The sequence below is a fragment of the Mastomys coucha genome, unplaced genomic scaffold, assembly GCF_008632895.1.
Source record: "Mastomys coucha isolate ucsf_1 unplaced genomic scaffold, UCSF_Mcou_1 pScaffold20, whole genome shotgun sequence".
Classification (NCBI taxonomy): domain Eukaryota; kingdom Metazoa; phylum Chordata; class Mammalia; order Rodentia; family Muridae; genus Mastomys; species Mastomys coucha.
This window is the reverse complement of record NW_022196903.1, coordinates 140,430,898-140,450,207: the sequence shown is the minus strand read 5'-3', so window position 1 is coordinate 140,450,207 and position 19,310 is coordinate 140,430,898. Positions and strand designations below refer to the sequence as shown.

Genomic DNA, 19,310 nt, shown 5'->3' with positions numbered 1-19,310 from the left:
AGAGAGAGAGAGAGAGAGAGAGAGAGAGAGAGAGAGAGCAGTACCCGTGGAAGCCAGGAGGGGGCATTAGATCTCCTAGAACTGGAGTTACATAGAGGCTGTGAGTCAAGAGTCCAGTGCTGGGAGCCAAACTCTGGTCCTCTGGAGAGCAGGAGGTGCTCTTAACCACCTAGCCACCTCTTTAGCTTCATATTAGTGGTTTTAAAGTTAGAAAATACGAGTTAATTTCTGTATATGAAAATAGGGCAATTGATAGAATTTGCGGGGTAAAGGTGCTCTCTGCGAGGCCTGATGACATGGAACTCGTGAGGTGGAAGGAGAGAACCAACCCCCACAAGCTATCCTCTGGTCTTCACAGCAGCCCCACAAATGAATCAATAATAAATAGATAAAGATAAATAGATTCTATGTGTATATTTTAAGATCATTATATTTCCTGATTTTCTTTTTTTTCTCCTTGTCTTTGTCCATGTTCCATTGCTGTGAAGAGACAGTAGAATGACCACAACAATTCTTATAAAAGAAAGCTTTTAACTGGGGCTAGCACACAGTTCCAGAGAATTAGTCCAGTATCCTCATGGGAAGGGCTGTCTGTATCTTACATGTGCATGCTTGGTGTCCTCAGAAGAGGGTGCTGGATCCTTAAAGCCGGAGTTACAGTTAATCATTACCCACCATGTAGTTGCTGGGAATTGAACCTGGGTCCTTTGCAAGAGCACCAAGTACTCTTAACCACTGAGCCATTTTTCCAGCTGTGTTTTAAAGTATTGTGTGAGTATGAGTATGTATGTTTGTGTGTGTGTATATATGTGTTTGTGCATGTGTATGTGAGTGTGTGTATGTGTGTGAGTGTATATGTGAGAGTGTACATGTATATGTATGTGTGAGTGTGTGAGAGTGTATGTATGTGTATGTGAGTATATGTGTATGTGTGTGAGTGTATATGTGAGACTGTATGTGTGTGAGTGTATGTATGTGCATGTGTGTGTGAATGTATGTGTTTGTATGAGTGTATATGTGAGAGTATATGTGTATATATGAGTGTCTGAGTGTATTGTGAGAGTTTGAGTGTATATGTGTGTGTATGTGTATGTGAGAGTGTATATGTATGTATGTGAGTGTATGTATATGTGGGGTGTTTACATGAGAGTGTATGTGTATGTGAGTGTGTGTGAGTGTATGTGTGTGTATAAGTGTATATGTGAGAGTATATGTGTATATGTGTGTGTGAGTGTATGTGTGTATGAGAGTGTATTTGTTATGTATATATGTAAGTGTATGTGAATGTATGTGTGTGTGTGCGTGTGTGTGTAAGAAATATGGCGACAATGTTTGGGTCTGGTTTCATTCATTTCTCTCTTATCTGTGATGTCAGATTTAAGTAGAATGCCATTGTTCCCTGGCTGGCATCCTGGACAGTGTGAGTGGAGGAAGGGGCTGAGCAGCCATCCCTCTCCTCTCGCTGACTGTGGCTGAAAGAGTGCTGCTGTCGCAGCAGGAAGGGCACCTAGGGCCCCGCAGAGTGTGGGAGCTGGCCCCTCTGTTTTATGTTGAAGTCACCTCATAATCCCGTGCATCAGCTGCAGATGGAGAGCTGCTGAGCCGGCTCTTCCCATTAGAAGTCACCGCTGTGCTCTTCTGCTTCTGAGGAGTCACCCGTACCCACCTGTGGTTATGATTCCAGCCTGTGTGTTTAGGTATTCAGTATCAGGACTGCAGTTTCGGCTTTTGTTTTGTTTGTTTTGTTTGTTGTTTTTCTTCCTATTACACCAACTTTCCAGTTTCCATCCTGCGTTCAGCCCAGGTATTTGGAGCCTGGAGGGGACCGTGTGGCTATCATGGTCGTGTGGTTGGTATTTCTTGCAACAAATATACTGAGCAAGGAGAAGGAATCACAGTATAGGAGCAGATAAGTCATCTTTTTTGTTTGCTTTTTGTTTTGAGGCAGAGTGGTCCAGTCTGGCCTTGAACTCACTATCCCACTGCCTCGGCCTCCTGAGTGTAGGATGGCCAGATTCAGCTTGACTCTTCAGGTTCCAAGATCAAATACTGCTGGACAATTACGAAACACCTCACTGGCCAAGTGTGGTGGCTGTGCCTGCAATCCTAATACTGACAAGGCAAAGGCAGGAGGATCAGGAAATCAAGGCCATCCTTGTCTACATAGTAAGACAGAGGCTAGCCTGGGCTACGTGAGCCCCCTGTCTCAAAAGTCCAAAGCCAACTAAGAATTGGCTTATCTCACTGCATTGCTTCCCCCGTGAGTTACACTAGCTAGAGTGTTCCTGATGAAGAAAGGTCTATTTTAATGAAATGTAAATAGGTATTGGAAGAGGATGTTGTGGAGTGAGTTAAGAATTGCTCAGAGAATGACTGACATGACCTCTGCACAGTGAGTCTCCCAGATGCTGAGGTACCAGTACCCCAAACCAGCCTTACAAAGGGTCTAGAGAGCGCCGGAGCCTTAGATATCACTCTGTTGTTTCCTCAGACTGCCTGTTCAAGGTGTGCCCTATGAATCGGTACTCTGCCCAGAAGCAATACTGGAAAGCCAAGCAGGCGAAGCAGGGGAACCATACCGAAGCTGCCCTGCTGAAGAAGCTCCAGGTAAACGCATGCTCGCGGCCATCTTCCTCCTGAGGCGGGCAGGAGAGGCAGGCAGGAGAGGCAGGCAGGAGAGGCGGCTGGTGCCAGAGATTTCAGATAGACCGAAGGCGTGGTGCACAGGCCTTCAGTTGCACGCCATGCCTGCTGGCTTCCTGGGCAGCACATCCCCACTGTTATTTTTTAAGGTGTGTCAGACTAATTCTAAGCCTCTCACCGAACTGAAAATGAATTTTAAAAAAATCTCTGATCATATTTTATTCTACCAACTACTTACTTTTTTTCCCTAATAGGCTATGGAGAAAATAAAGGATTTTTTTTTTTTTTTGGTTTGGTTTGACCGAGTATGAATTTGTCTTGTATGACTTAAATGCCAGGCACTCTCAGAATTGGAACCTATACTTTGAGGTTTTAATTCACCTGCTTTTTTAATAGTTTCATGTTACACAGTAAAAAATTCCTAGTTCCACAGAGCCTTCGACTTAACTGAAACTCGCAGTATAGAAACAAATGGCCCGAGACAGGTTTGGCTGAATTCAGCATAGACTGCACAGTGTGGTGCATGGGGGACCAGGATTCAGCATAGACTGCACCGTGTGGTGCATGGGGGACCAGGATTCAGCATAGACTGCACAGTGTGGTGCCTGGGGGACCAGGATTCAGCATAGACTGCATAGTGTGGTGCATGGGGGACCAGGATCTGGGTGCTCTCAGTAACAGAAAACTTCCTTGCTGGGCACGGTGGTGCCTGTCTTTAATCCCAGCACTTGGGAGGCAGAGGCAGGTGGGTCTCTGAGTTCAAGACTAGCCTGGTCTACTGAGTAAGTTCCAGGACAGCCTGGGCTACATGGAGAAACCCTGTCTTGAACCCACCTCTCCCCGCAGAATGTGTGAAGGTGCCACCTTATATTATAATCATTTAGCTCTTGTCTCTCACCCCATCCTGATCCCCAGCGACACAGCCAGTCTGATTTATTCCTGTTACTGAGAATACTTTGTAAGCCATCCTTTCTGCTTGCTGTGTTCCCACACTGAACACTCGGTTGCTCTCTTGTAGCATGCTGCAGAGCTGGAACAAAAACAGAATGAGTCAGAGAACAGAAAACTTTTGGGAGAAATCGTGAAATATAGCAACGTTATCCAAGTAAGTACTCACTTTGTCATCAAAGAGGAAAGCATTTTACGGGTGGCTTGTCAAATCACCCACGTGGTGGTGTGCCAGGGTGTCAGGATTTGAGGTGCCATGCTTGTTCTTTGGTGGGTTTGGCAATTAGTATGACATTTCCAGTAACCATCCAGTGCATGTATGTATTGAGTATGCCTTGCACCAGGCCCCCAAGCCCAGAACATGGGAATTCATTCAGTGACCTCTGGGTGGGTGCCACACAAGACAAGACTGTGCAAAAGGATTTCTAAGGCCCACAGAAACAGCTCTTTAGATGTTTGGGCTGCTTCGATGTCTCTTTCCCTGGGTGGACGGGAAGGTTTTCAAGCTGTACATTTAACAGGTAGTCCTTGATTGGCTTTCTGTCTTCACTGTCAATTCATGCACAGACCCTGATTTATCTCCACTGTGTTCCTTTCTCCTGCCTCATTTGGATATTTTTTGGCTTTTTTTTTTTTTTTAAATTTTGCTGGTAAGTTCCACACCTTGTTCCTAAAAGAATGTGAGACCTTTTCCAAGAAACACTGAGAAATAAAGCCCCAGTCATTGAAGAGGCACTTGGGTAGCAAGATGAAGTGAGGTCAAGGGTGAGGCTTGTTTAGAACACCTGTTTGGAAAGTTTGGTAAACCCCCAGCCCAGAGCATTTCTGCTGCTGCTTGGCCACCAGGAATGACCTTGTCACTGCCTTGATAGGGGTGTTCTGCAGCGTAGCACCCATTTGGAGTCTAGAAACACAGCCATTCCCAGAAGTGAGACCAGGAAAGTGTTTCTCTTGTGTGTTCATAAAGACAATGCTGTTTGAAATGTTAAACAATGGCCTCACAGGTTCACCACAATGAGGTACTTTATACTGCTTTAAAGAACAACGTCTCCTGACATTTTGTCCTGGACCAGTGGCAATGTGCCAGAGGGCAGGGCAAAGCTATTCCCCCACAGGGCAGGATGGGCCTCAGACTCTTGAATGTGGGACCTCATCCAGTGATAGAGTGGCCTTCAGCTGGGTGGGGATGCACACCCCCAAGTAGTCTTCCAGAAGGCCTCTTTACAGAGTTTGGCGGCTTACTTGAGCCTATTCTCAAATACTTCAAATACAAATGTCTGTCTTCTCAGCTAACGGCTGAGCCTTTGACATGGACCATGTAGGTACACCTCAGGCTTGAGTGTGTGTGTGTGTGTGTGTGTGTGTGAGTATGTAAGTGTGTGCATATAGGAGTATTCATGAGTGAGTGTGTGAGTTGTGTTTGTGAGTGTGCATGTGTGATTTCAAGTGTGAGTGTATGTGAGTGTGAATGAGTGTGATTATACGAGTGTGTGTTTGTGTATGTGAGTGTGCATGTACATGAGTGTTTAGTCTGTGAGTGTGTATGTTTGTGTGAGTATGTGTGCATGAGTGTTTGTGTGTGTGAGTGTGTGAATGTGAGAGTGTGTGTGAGTATATGAATGTGTGTGAATGTGCATGAATGTGAGTATGAGTGTGTGAGTGTGTTGTGAGTGTGCATGTACATGAGTGTGAGAGTGTGTTTGTGTGGATGTGTGTGGGTATGCATGAGTGTGAGAATATGTGTATGAGTGTGTGAGAGTGTGTGTGAGCATGCATGAGTGTCTGTGTGTGTAAGCCTGGGGTCAGCCTCATCTCAGTTGTCTCTTAGGAGCTGCCCCACGTAGTTTGGGAGATCTCTCAGAGACCTAGAACTAGTGGATTCAGCTAAGCTGGCTGCCAGGGAGCCCAGGGATCCGCCTCCTCTGTGCTGGTATACCAAGTGGTGTCACCTCGTCCGCTTCCTAGTTTGACTTTTTAGCTTGGGGGCTTGAACTCATGCTTATAATGGCAGCACTTGATCAGTGGAGCTATTTCACAGACCCACGGGTCTTTGTGCCCTTATTAGTACAAAAGAATCAAGGCTGTCGCCTTGAGTTTTGCAAAAAGATGATTTTTTTTTTCAATTAAAGATTTGCCTTTTACTCTGAAATTACTCCAGCCTCATCTCATGGGTACTAAAGTGACCCCTCTCTTTTGAAAGAGTTTGAAAGTAGATGGGAAGTTTATCTTTATGTTTCTATTCAGTAAGGTTATATCTGAAGAAGACTCTGTCCATAGCATCTGTGGAGATGAGAGAGGTGAGGGCTGGTCCCTCTGTATGCATCTGAGGACTGGGAGGTCAGTGCCTCTCTGCTGACTCTGTTGATGCCACGGAGCAGGAAGGAGTTAGTGTTGTCTGTGCAGAAGTGCTTAGACACACACACACACACACACACATTTGTGTGTGTGTGTGTGTGTGTGTGTACATTCTCTCAAGTTTTCTTTAGCAGATTCTGCTTTTGTGGTTGTACAAGTGTTGGTAATGAGTGGGATCTGGGAGACCCTCCAGGTCATTTTGGAAAGCCAGGTTTCAGTTTGTTATTTCTCAGTAGGAGATGTCTTCAGCATCTCGTGATGTACCCTCCTTACACAGTCAGCATCACCCTTTGAGCAGAGCTCAGGGTAGAGGCGAGGAGCAGCTGGGAAAGGTGGTCACCTCTTTAGTGTCCACCATAAGCCGTGGTGTGCAGATTTATGAGTATAACCACTGAGGAGACTATGGTCCAAGCACTAATATACATCTCCCCCCCACCCCCGCAGCTACTGCATATAAAAAGCAACAAGTACCTGACCGTGAACAAGAGGTTACCTGCTTTACTGGAGAAGAACGCCATGCGTGTGTCACTGGATGCTGCGGGGAACGAAGGGTCCTGGTTCTACATCCATCCCTTCTGGAAGCTGAGAAGTGAGGGTGATAATGTACGTGTGTGCAAAGCCAAGAGGGAAACAAACATGGTGTGATGTTCTTAGAGAACTCGGGAAGTACATACAGAGACGGGCAATGCGGTCTTCAGCCAGTTAATTCTAAATGATTTAAGATAGCATATAAAATAATGGGTTAGATTTAAGGTAGCATATAAAATAATGGTTACATTATAGCATTCTTGCACACATGGGTGACTGTACTTTCTAACATATTTTGCGTTAGCATTTTTTTTTTAAACTAGGCTAAATGCATTTGTTTACAGTTTACACCACACTCAGAAATCACAGGCAGATATCAGCTCAAGTATGAGTCGTCTCCAGGCAGAGTGGGTGGAGCCTATTCAAGTGGCAGGTCATTCTTCTGCTTAGCAAGGACTGAGCTTGCTTGCAGGGAAGGGGACCACTGTGCCTCCTGGCCTTCTGAATGAACAGGGGACAACAAGAGTCAGGACAAGGTGTCATCACAACCAACTCCTTACAGTGTTGTCATGGGTGTGCAGCATCTGAGGGGAGGGGCTGTGGCATGCTCTAGTTGTTGTTGATGCCTGCAAAGTGGGTTGGGCAGAAGGCTGTGAGGTTGTGACTGTTTACATCAGCGGCTCTCAGCCTTCCCAGCACAGCGACCCTTTCATACAGTGCCTCATGTTGTGGTGACCCCAACCATACAATTATTTTTGTTGTTACGTCATCACTATAGTTTTGTGACTTTATGAATAGTAATGTAAGCATCTCTGTTTCCAGTGGCTCCAAAGGGGTCATGACCCACAGGTTCAGAGACACGGGCTTAGGTCTTTTCTGCTAATTTTGTAGAAGAGGAAAAAAAGTGAAATAATTCCATAGGGACGATAGTTTCATCTTATTTATTGAGATGGATCTCACTGTATTCCTCCCTGACCTGGCACTTTTTAGGTGGTTTAGGCTGAAGTCTAACTTGCATTGATCCTCCTGCCTCAGCACTAGCTTATGGGCTGCTGAGGTTACGGGTGTGCACCACCACATCTGGCTAAAAGTTTGATATTTTTGTGAGCACTTGGAAGATGCTCAATAAAGGCTGATTCAGAAAGTAAAACTCCTTACAAAGGCCACATGAACAATACCTGCCATATGAGAGAGTGAGCGTGAGTTCTGACTGATGTGAAAATAAAATTCTCCGTTAGAGTTTTCACAGTCAACACTTTGGTTACATCTTTAGTGTGTGTGTAGGTATTTTGTGTGTTTGAAATGTTTTCTCTTTCTAGAGAATCTCTTTTTCCAGTGAATTTTAAAGTGTAAATTCAATTCCACAGGACATGCGCGCCATGATTTTATTGGGTTAATAAGTTTTCTGGTGATGTCTTCCGTAGGTAAGGCTCGCTGCATGGCATGCAGGAATGTGTTGGACTCCTTGGAAAGTCAGTGCTCCCCTCCTCCATTAAGATCTGTGCAGTGAGCATGCTGTCTTTCCTCTGACTGAGTGTGTGGTTAGTTACAATCAACTCTCAACTATTCAAGGGCTAAAATGCCGTTTGTGAACTACATCCATAGAGGATACCTGCTCATGCTGTATCCAACCTGGCAACCCCCACGTTGCCATCTATTATAGGTGGTCATGAAAACTAACGAGCAAGCCAAACCTGGAAAGAATATGATGGCATGCTGGAATGGGCCTCTTGGCTTTCAAGTTAGGTATGGTCTCCTTTCTCTTCCTCTCCCTGCTTGGAAGCCGCTTGATGGTATCAGTGGAGAGTTGAATGTAACTAACCACTTTAGACAATTAGTTTCAGTAGAAACAAAGTCTTTCACTGAAGCCCTTGTTTCTGTGGCCACCCACAGTGCGTTATTTTGTTCTTATCTGGATTCGCTCCACTTAGCCCAGCTGCAGGTCTTCCACCTTGCTGCTTGCTGAAACAGTCACAGCGTGTTTGTTCACCTCCAGTAGCTTTGTGTGTGATGAAGGTTGCTGAGGAAGGCTGGCATGCCCACAGCCCTGCATCAGCTGCACATGGATTTGTATCACACCTCTCCTTCTCTTTGCTAGGAATAGGCAGCATTTGGAAACATCAACCTACTGTAATTTGTTGAAGGCAGTTGTAAATACGGTCTCTTTGAGTATGGTTTAATCATGACTGAGTTTCTGCAGCAGTATATTAAATGAAGAGGAAACTTCTATGCTTAGAGGAATTTTTAAATCACAGTTTACTGTTTGGCAGTAAGTGAGGTAGCTAAGTAGGTCGTGCACATTCAACACGCACACCTCTGAGCTCAATCGGAGGATGATGCAGATACCAGCCGGAGTCCACGCTGTTGGTTGTACTAAGTGCACGAGGCTGCACTCCGTAGGAGTTCATGGTTTGGGGAGAACGGTCGCAGGCTCCCTCACAGTCAGCTATACACTGTGCTTGGTTGCTGCCGAGTTACCAGAAGAAGCCTGAGGACTCCCATGAGTGAAAACATCAATATTTCATTTCCACTTACTCTCTTCATGTTTGAGTAGTTAGTTACCTTTTCATTTTCAATCTTGACTTAAATAGACAAGGGTCCTTTATGCTGACGGTAGCCTGCAAGGTGTGAAGAGGTGGGATTGCTCTTTAAGTCAGTAGGAAATCCTAGAGCTTAGGAAGGGATTCTCTCCAGCAAGCGGACTTTGCTGATTTACAAAGTGATGTGCCTGACAGTTTTCGCATAGGTGGAACTTGGGCACTGGCATTCTGTCCTCCATTGTGAGGTTCTTCATATTGTCCCAGGTACCACTTTAAAGCAGGGACAGCCCGCTACAGGTGGCATCGTCAGTGAAACTGCAGCTTGAATGTGGCATAGCTGTCACGTGGGCCCAACAGATGCTTAGGGGATTTCAGTTTCTTTGCTAAGATATGCTAGAGTGCCAAGGTGGCTGATTGTAAGATGTAAAATAAAATGCCCTCATCCTTCCTCTGGTTATGTGCCGAATAGACAGCTTCTTAGACAGACCTCGCTCCATCAGTACTTCAGGCTGAAGCCTCACTCCTCGGAGAATAATTCCAATGTATCTAGTAATGTGAATTCCCTGAGGTTGTGGGCTATTTCTTCGACACATTTGGCTTCTTCCTGGCCCCTCTTAACTGTTCTCTAAAACAAGGATGTACCTATCTTTACATTCTGTACACGAGTGTCTGTCTGCATTCGTGTTTAGAAGGTCAGACAAGGACCAGAGACCAGTCTCACAAGCAGCAGGTGCTCGTCCCACAAACCCAAGGGCCACCTTCCTGTGTTTGATTAGTGAACTTGACGCTTCTCTGACCTACTCAGATCTCCAGATAGTTCCCGGCAACACAACTCCTCAACATTATCTACTTAGGGCCGCATGACACTGGAAGTGTGAACGTATGTTTTGTTTTAAGGTACATGGAGATGTCCTGAGTCCCAATGGTTTTCTTAGTTACAGTTCAAACTAATCTATAACTGTTCTAATATGCAACTGGTGTGTAACACACAAAGGGAAGGTTTTGATTTTGCTGCAGAGTGGGAAAGCCCCACAGGTAGGAGCAGAGAAGGCATTACAACCACCATCTAAAGAAATTTAGCAATACACGTCTCTCTAGTCACTAGGTTACAGTGTTAACTGCCACTAAGAAAGGGGAATTTTAATTGCCTCAAACTGAGTTAGAAGCAAGTAAGTAGACATTGTCATTATCACACAGACGGTTGTAAACATAGACTTTGATATTTAGCACTTTCCCCTGGAGCCCTGATAATTCTTATTTTAAAAGAACCACAGGCTCCTACAGTTCTAGTTTTGGACATTTCAGATAAGAGGGACCCAAAGGCTCGATGCCAGACGAAGTGTAAATATTTTATAAAGTCTTGCCTTGCCCTGCACTTCTTGAATCCAGAAGATGACGGAATGCTTCATAGTTCTAAATTATGATGATCAGTTAACCAGACTTGCCTTTTAGTGGGAGGGAACACCGAGTGATCTTGTTCTCTGCTGTCCTGTTGAAATTCTAAAGATGTCATGGCAGCCACCTTGTCTGCTGCAAGGTCTTGTGGGAGGAAAGTAACCCAATTATGGCTTCCGAGGCATCGGGCTGACATGGAGCTGATGAGGAATGGGACTGGATCACCTTCATGGACAAGAGGATGCGACTGTGTGCATGAGTGTGTATTTGAACATGCTTCTCAGGGAGAAGAGTCAAGCTGTGGAAGATGATGGGCTTGGGAGTCAGGTTGCTGGTAAGGCTTGCTGGGAACTTTTTAGCCGCACAGAGCATCAGAGTGTGTTTCTGATTCCTAGATCGTCGTAGGAGACAAAGTCGTTCTGATGCCTGTAAATGCTGGGCAGCCCCTGCATGCCAGCAACGTGGAGCTCTTGGACAACCCGGGCTGCAAAGAGGTGAATCCAGTCAGGAAAGGGGGACCGGGGCAGTTATTGGTCTTCTCTAGAGGGATGGAGGGAGGAAGAGAAGGGAAAGAGGGAAAGACAGAAAGGAGAGGGAGGGAAAGAAGGACACACGGGGGGGCGGGTAGAAGAAGAGAGAAAGGGAGAGGGTAAGAGGGAAGGAGATCCTGTTATTCCTAGTTTCTCTCATGTATCATGTTAGTGGCATTAGTGTCCCCGGGGCACCTGTAGGCACTAGCTGTGATTTGAATGGTTCCTTTTTTCTTCTTTTCCTGTTTGAAATGGTGATTTCTGGTATGGAGTATAGAGTCTACTCTTGTAACACCTTTTTCTATTAATAGGTGAATGCTGTTAATTGTAACACTAGCTGGAAAATCACTTTATTCATGAAATTCAGTTCCTATCGAGAGGATGTATTAAAAGGGGTAAGTGCACTCTCTACACAGATCTTTTATCTCACATTTCACTGAGCACCAGCCCCCCCTCTGAAATGTGCACACAGTTGTTCAAGGAAAGTCGCTGGCTCAGAATACCGGAGCCCAGAAAGGGACGGTTGGGCCTCCTGTCTGCTGGTCCCAGTGCCTGTTGGAAGGACAGCATTTCTTTGCCTGTCTCTCCAGGGTGACGTTGTGAGACTGTTTCATGCGGAACAAGAGAAGTTTCTGACCTGTGATGACTATGAGAAAAAACAGCATATTTTCCTTCGGACAACCTTGCGTCAGTCAGCAACTTCAGCCACTAGTTCTAAAGCACTCTGGGAAATAGAGGTGTGTACTTTCTGGGGGGTGGCACTTTTACTAAATATTTATATAAAAAGATAAAGATGCACTAGGCTGTTTGTTTTGCTGTTATGGGCAGCACTGATGGCATGTCTGTGACACGGAATGGTTTTTGTGAGTTAACATTTATCTCTGTAACCAATTTGAGAGGAATATGCTACAATGGAACACTTTATAAAGCAGAACAAATAAATCAAGAGGTTGAAAGAAGAAAAAAAGTTCCATTGTGAGTTCAGCATTGTTGATCAGACTGGAAGCCCTGTGCCTCTGTGGTACTGCCCGAGCCACGGCAGAGACAGACCTCGATACCACAGAGAACAGTGCATACTTTTTCTTTGAGTGCTATTGAAATCAAGAGACTCACAGTTAAGAATGTTATTCACCAGGCTGAGACAAGAAGCATACTTTTTCTTTGAGTGCTATTGAAATCAAGAGACTCACAGTTAAGAATGTTATTCACCAGGCTGAGACAAGAAGCTCTTGTCACAAGTTTGAAACCAGCCAGGTCTCCAAAGCAAGTTCCAGGTTAGCCAGAGATGCATGTCAAGATTCAATGACAGAGAAAGAGAATATTTATCTTTCTGAAAGCTGATATAGGTGGTTCCTGAATTTGAGGATTCTCTTCCCAGGTGAATCTAGGTTGTGTCAAGTTGTCAGTAAAGCTAGATAGCACAGCATCCATTTTTAGCATTTTTAGCAAACTTACTTGCACCCTGTCTTAGAGAGGACTAGCACAAGGTGGTCAGAGGGTGTGCGCTCAGGTACAGGCAAAAGAGAGTGCCAAGATAGTCGTGAGACCTGCATGGTAGGGAGTAGGGGAGGCAGCAGCAGAGTGAGCCCATTTGTTCTTGACAAAAATACAAGAAAATAATAGTAACTAAAGTAGAGAGTAACAGAGAAATCAGACAAAGAGGAAAGGGTTCCATTCAGCCTCATGGGCCTAGCTTTGATGCTGGTATTTTGCTCGTACATTTCCAATTCTGTGGCCGAGTAATCATATGCACTAGGCAGAGTATCATTTTGTAGCCCAGGCTGGCCTGGGACTCACTGTGCAGCACAAATCGATCTTGAACGTTTGGGCAGTCCTTCTGTTTCATCACCCCGAGCACTGGGACTTCCCATGTGAGCCGCTATCCCCTCTTCTGTTTCATCACCCCGAGCACTGGGACTTCCCTTGTGAGCCGCTATCCCCAGACAGAGGAACTTTATATGAAGACAGCATTTACAGGTGTGAGGCATGGGCACCCACAGTGAGGCGCAGCACGTTTCTTGCTCTCTGATGGAAAGTTTTGTTGTTCTTGCACATTGTTATATGTGATGGCTTTGGCCGCACAGCAGGGTCCTCTGTGGTTGTTGACTCTTGCCGGCTGGCATGTATGTAGCATTTGGTCTCTGAGACTCTGCTTCTCCTTAGGTGGTTCACCATGACCCATGCCGTGGAGGTGCGGGACAGTGGAACAGCCTCTTCAGGTTTAAGCATCTTGCAACTGGGAACTACTTAGCAGCAGAGGTGAGGCCTGGCCACTGTGCTCTTAGTCTCTCTCTCTCTCTCTCTCTCTCTCTCTCTCTCTCTCTCTCTCTCTCTCTCTCTGAAATAATGAACAGGGAAACTCCTTTCTGCAAAGCTCATTGTGTCCTCAGGGCCAGTTTGTATAACTCAGGGTTGGTGTTTTTGTTTTGTTTTGTTTTGTTTTTATCAAAAACACTCAGACAAAAGCAGCACAGGTGAGAAAGGCATTCTTTCAGCTCATGGCTGTAAGGTACAGCCCGTCGTGATGAAGGTCGGCGCAGCAGGAACTTGAAGCAGCCAGTCTGTGGTAGGAGGCAGAGACTTAAATGCCGGTGCTCAGCTGGCCTCCGCCTTCTTATGCAGTCCAAGGTCCCAGCTGAGAGGATGATGCCGCCCACAGTGGCCAAGTCTTTCTACCTCAGCCTTCTTGGGCTGATTCCTCTCCTGCGTGCTCAGAGACTCTCCTCTCAGTGGATGCTCTAGAGCTCACCAAGTTGTCCGCTGCAATCCACTGTCACTGTTAGACCATGAATTACTATGCTTTTGTTTGTATATGTAGTGTGTGTGTGTCTGTATGTGTTCATGTATGTGTGTGGAGGATGGATATGCATGTGGGCGTTTGTGTATGGAGTCCATCTGTCAGCCTCAAGTCTCTCTGCTCAGGAGTCCATCCACTTTGGATTTTGAGACAGGATCTCTCATTTTACTGTGCTAGCTGATTAGGCCTGGCTGGTTGGCTAGGGACCCATGTTTTTATCGTTCTAGACCTGGGGCTATAACCGTGTGCAATCATGCAGCCTTTTCCTCCTGTGTGGGTTCTGAGGATCACTCAGGCCCTTACCTTTGCAAGGGGAGCACTTTATTGGTAGAGCTCTCTCTCCAGCTCTGGCACGGGGAGGAGGGGGTGTTTCTAAGATGAAAACATTAGTCAAAGACTTGAAAATCCAAACCATAGGGGCTGGGGACACAGCTCAGTGGCAGAGCACCTGATTAACATGTGCAGCAGCCCTGGCTCCATCCCTAGCATGGCAGCCACCAGCTGGCAAAGGAGGCCCACTGGAATGGGGCAGCTGGTTTGCTCTGTATGTGGCTTGGTTTCGAATGTTCTGTGTGGTATCACTCTTCCCATGTCTGTGTGTTATAGACATGGTTCTTCCCTTTTGGTATTGTATAGCTCAGGTGGTGTTGGGCTCAAATTCTTTATCCCTCCCATCATGAGCAGCCACTGGCTTTTATGGCTCGCACTCTAGAGAGGGAAGGGACTCCTCATCATGTGAATTCAGCTTGCCTTCAAACAAGAAGTGTGTGGAGTCTCATGGCTTGGACATGTTTGAGTTTGAAAAGTTATTCTGGAAGATTGAAGGGGAGTTGACGGGAGCAGAGGCGTAGCTCAGGGCTTGTCTGTGGACTGGAAGTGGGTGGGCATTATCTTTGAAGCTAAGGAATGCTGTGGAATTTGCATTTTTAAAAGATTTATTCATTTATTATATGTAGGTACACTGTAGCTGTCTTCAGACACCCCAGAAGAGAGCAACAGATCTCATTACAGATGGTTGTGAACCACCATGTGGTTGCTGGGATTTGAACTCAGGACCTTTGGAAGAGCAGTCAGTGCTCTTAACCACTGAGCTATCTTTCCAGCCCTAGAATTTGCATTTTAAAAAGTGTATTTGGAGTTGAACTGTCTGGTGATGTAGCTGTGAGCTATCTGTTGGCTACTAAATTAAAGTGAATGTGGTTGAGGTGAAATAGTATTCAAAAATTGGCTTGCTGATCAAGCTGTCTCCATTTCTGTTTGCTCATTAAGCATCCCACATGGGGCATCTCAGATGGGGACACTTCTGTCACTGACAGAACGTGCCAGTGGGCAGGGGTTACTGCAGCTGTTGTGGAGTCCCTGGAAGAGATGGAACCAGAGGCAGGAGACAGGCAAGAGCCACCACTGAGCATTCCTGAGGACTAGGACCAAGGTGGTGGTCCTGGTGATGGCAAGGAGACAGAGCTTGAAGACGTCTCCAGGGCAGAAATCAACAGGAGCCCAGGCAGAAGTACTTACAGGGTTGGTGGACAGTGGCTGACCAGGACAAACTACAGAGGTGCCACACTAATCAATAAAGTAATTCAGTTAATTATTAGCTAATTAGCTTAGGTGTTCTCCAAAAGAGGCATGTTCTCTTGATTGCCACACCAGTGCCCACCCCTTAGTTTATTATGGTTAATTTGAGAAATCAGAACATATCCAGGTATCAGACTTGATGGCCTCAGGCTTCTCTGCATTTAAGAGTCTGGGGATGGAGCATGGTTGATAGAGATGAATTTGATCAGCACAAATGATCTCAGCAGATGTGCGAGAGGGTGGCGTGTTTAGACAGGCCCCTCCCAGAAGCCTGGGAGCCTGAGAAGCTAGGGCAACCGGAAACCGGAATGGGCTGAATCACGATTACCCAGGAATCAGGGCAGAGTTTCACAGGGTCTGGGGTTGGGGGTGGGGGCACTGGTGCACAGGTTGGGTGCAGCCATGAGTGGCGTCATGCAGAGGTTCTTCTGGGGACCCCAGCAGTAGGTAGAGCAGGCTGAGTTCTCACAGCATGCTCTTCCCAGGGAGAAGCAAAACTCATAAAAGGGAACCCAAGGGTCCAGTTGATGCTTTGTATAACAGTTCTGTAAAAGTCAGGCTGAGGGTTGTCCTTCTACTGCATGGAAGCGAGGCACCCAGCAGTGACTTGGACACACCAGGGCCGTGATCTCTTTTTTATGAACGTGTTTTAGACATTCCTGGTCAAAAAAGATGACATAGTCCTTAGCTGCGTTTGAGTTTATGGTTATTTACAGTGGCAAAGAGAGCCTAGCGTAGGTACAAAGAAAAGACCAGGACCACTTTGCTTTGACCGTGGCCCTCTATCCACCAGACGCGACGCAGACATTTAGCCTCTCTCTGGACTCGAGTTTCCTAGTGTGTGGCCAAGGTGATCACATGTGTATCATATCATGTGATCCTATGTGCGTACGGGGTTGTGCTAGGAGTGAAGAAGACAGGAACGTGCAGCCCAGCGCGCACAAGAGTGTAGGGAACGCGGAGTACTTTCCCTCTTGTAGAGAGGAAGGAGAAGGTGGAGAATAGCACCCAGTAGGTCCCCTCCAGCACCGGACTCCTTGTAGACAGCTATTGGCTCTGTCACAGTGTGTTCATGTGTTTGCCCATCTGTCTGTGCATTGTGTGTATGTCTGTCAGTGGCTGTCTTGTTCTTCATAATGCACCCTACCCAGCTCTCCACAGTGGGGAGAGTGTCTTACACTGTCACCAACACCTGGTGTTTCCTGGTTAGTGACTCTGTGTGTGTGTGTGTGTGTGTGTGTGTGTGTGTGTGTGTGTGTGTGTGTGTGAGAGAGAGAGAGAGAGAGAGAGAGAGAGAGAGAGAGAGAGAGAGAGATATTAAGGCTTGAAGCTGCAGCCCTGGCTGTGTGAGGTCGGCACTCTGCCAATGAGTTATAGCTCCATGTCTAGTTTCCGCTAAATGACAGACTGGCTTTGACTTACTAGGTAGCCCAGGCTAGGCTTGAACTCGTGAACATCCCGTCTCAGTCTCGCAGGTGGCTGGGATTGTAGGTATGCAGCAGCAGGTCCGCTTCTTCTTAGGACAATCCACGGGGAGAAAGTGGAGTGGGGCAGCTTAGTTAGGACACCTGCCTGTTTGGGAAGGAAAATCTGCAGGGCTCTGACAGACATAATAAGTGTTGTCTCCGGGAGACACCAAACGTAGTCAGATCCTGTGCATGGTCACACATGGACACACAGGCTGTTAGCACTCTGTGGCTTAAGCCAGCTGCTAGAGGGGGGAATACCGCGAGCCAGCTGGGTAAAGTGTGGTGAGCCCAGGTCTAGGAGGAGCTGGGGGACTGGCCGTGCCTTAGAACACTGCTTAGCCTGTCAGCCTTGGCTCTAGCACAGTGTGTAGTTGTTAATGTGTTTGTCCCTCTGTCTGTGCATTGTGTGTATGTCTATCAGTGGCTGTCTTGTTCTTCACAAGGGAGGGCTCTACCTAGCTCCCCAGAGTGGATAGAGTCTACACTGAATCTGACTTCACTAGGTATGGTGGCTGAGTGGGCAGGCACTATGGCAGCTGCAAACAGAGTGGTTTCTGTTCACAGAAGGGGGTCTAGTGTCAGAGAGATTGTGTTTTCCTTAAAGTTAAAAAAAAAATTAAATAAAAACCACATAAAGCAACCAGGGCTGGTCTTGGAATGCCATGCTGATGTAATCTGTCAGAGATTCTGACAGTATATGGAGATGTTTGATTGACACAGCTGGGAAGGGATTGGACATCAAGGGTGGCTAACAGAGGACGACCTCCTCCTCCCTGACAGAGTTATCTAGTCCAAAACATGGAGGTCAAGAAGCCTTGATCTACATTAATCTGAAATTTCGAGGTCACTTGCTGAATGCCTACTGTGTGGAAGCGCTGTTCGAGGTCACTTGCTGATGAATGCCTACTGTGTGGAAGCGCTGTTCTGACTTGGCGCTGGGAGCAGAGATTGCTAAGGTGCAACTGCTGCCCCCTCTGTTCCCATGGCCCCTGTGGGAGCCATGTAACACATCACTGAGCTGTAGGCTCTTACCATTTGATGCCCTCCATCATGCACATCTGACACCTCTGGCTTTGGGAAATGTTTAAATTATCAGCATGTATAGGCGCATGTGTTAAAACCAGTCAGTTTAAAGATGGCAACTTTAAACTGAGAACAGAAAAGAGAAAGAAACCTACAGTCTTACTTATGAGAATAGTTTCCAAACACAACCCTTTATACCAGCATTTAGCTATGAAGCTAAGTTATTCAGAAGAACGCAGTGAGCTTACAGTTGTTGTAGAATCAGAGAGGCGACAGTCCATGACGAGCAGAGCGCTTCCTCTGGGGCATATACGATCGATTGCACGGTCAGCATGCATGGTTGCAAGCTACTGAAGAACGGGCTCTTCTAAAAATATTATGGTGAATATAGAAAACACCAAAGCTTAGGGCAGCACTGGAGGCTACAACGTGGGTTTTATTCTGCCAGACTACAGAGTAGCCAAGGTTTAGAAGATGCCTTTACTCAGCATGAGGAGCCTCGGCCACACTGTTATGTCATGCAGATTAACTTTCCAGAAACACAGAGGGGCAGAAAACCATGGTTGAAATGTGGAAATAAGCATTTGATTATGGAACAGATAATTCAGACGTTTGGACTTTATACAATTACAGACCTGTCACCTGGCTCTCCGTAGTACCACTTCTGTGGGACACGTGAGGTAGGCAGCCAAGGTGAACGTGGCAGATGCGGGCTGCACAGTGTGGACGTGCAGATGCACAGCTGTGCAGACGCTCTGACTTAGAGACCTTAAGGACCATGCCTGTGGGAGAGAAAACACCTCAGGAGCAGCTAACACAGCCTAGGAGCCAATCCTGCCCTGTGGGAAGGGCGACACGCGGGCATCTCTGCTTCCCATCCGCCGCTTCAGACATTCCCACACTGGGGAGCCCAGTCACTAAAGCAACAGCCTGGTAGTTCTTTCCAAAGCAAGACAAAGCAAAGAATGTAAAATGATTTTATTTGTTAAAGATTTCATACTGCCTTTGGCTTGGCAAGACAGGGCCTCATTTCGTTTGGACTTGAACTGGCTATGTTTCAGAGGCTGGATTTGAACTCCTGATTCTCCTACCTCACCTCCCAGTGCATACTGCCACACCTGGCTTTCATGGGTCCTTTTAGAGCAGCCTATTTGGGGGCTGAGGAGAGCTCAGTGGATAAGTTGCTTGCTATGAGATCATGAGGATCTGAGCCTGATATTCGGAACCTACCTGAGAAGAGCCAGGTGTGGGGGCTTGTGCTTGTGATCCCAGCACTGGGTGAATGGAGAAGGGCTCTGTGTAGGTAAATGGAGACGGGCTCTGTGGCCAGCCAGCCTAGCCCATTAGGAGGGCTCTAAGCCAGTGAAATACACTGTGGCAATTAAAAAAAAATGTGGAACACACACACACACACACACACACACACACACACCAGTGAAGAAAATGGGCTAGCTTATTTGTTTGTAACTAGGTCAAGCTTCCACCAGATGGCACTAAACCCTTA

The 19,310-nt window shown here is 46.5% G+C and overlaps 1 protein-coding gene across 1 annotated transcript in view; it reads left to right on the top strand.

Annotated features, from left to right (window-relative positions):
• The window catches only part of Itpr2 (inositol 1,4,5-trisphosphate receptor type 2), a 421,140-nt gene that overhangs the window by 76,782 nt on the left and 325,048 nt on the right, over nt 1-19,310 (top strand). Inside the window, exons 3-9 of the mRNA XM_031383897.1 lie at nt 2,492-2,607; nt 3,662-3,748; nt 6,391-6,549; nt 10,805-10,903; nt 11,251-11,334; nt 11,530-11,676; nt 13,103-13,198. Coding sequence (XP_031239757.1) covers nt 2,492-2,607; nt 3,662-3,748; nt 6,391-6,549; nt 10,805-10,903; nt 11,251-11,334; nt 11,530-11,676; nt 13,103-13,198 — 788 coding nt within the window. The remainder of the gene's footprint in view (nt 1-2,491; nt 2,608-3,661; nt 3,749-6,390; nt 6,550-10,804; nt 10,904-11,250; nt 11,335-11,529; nt 11,677-13,102; nt 13,199-19,310) is intronic.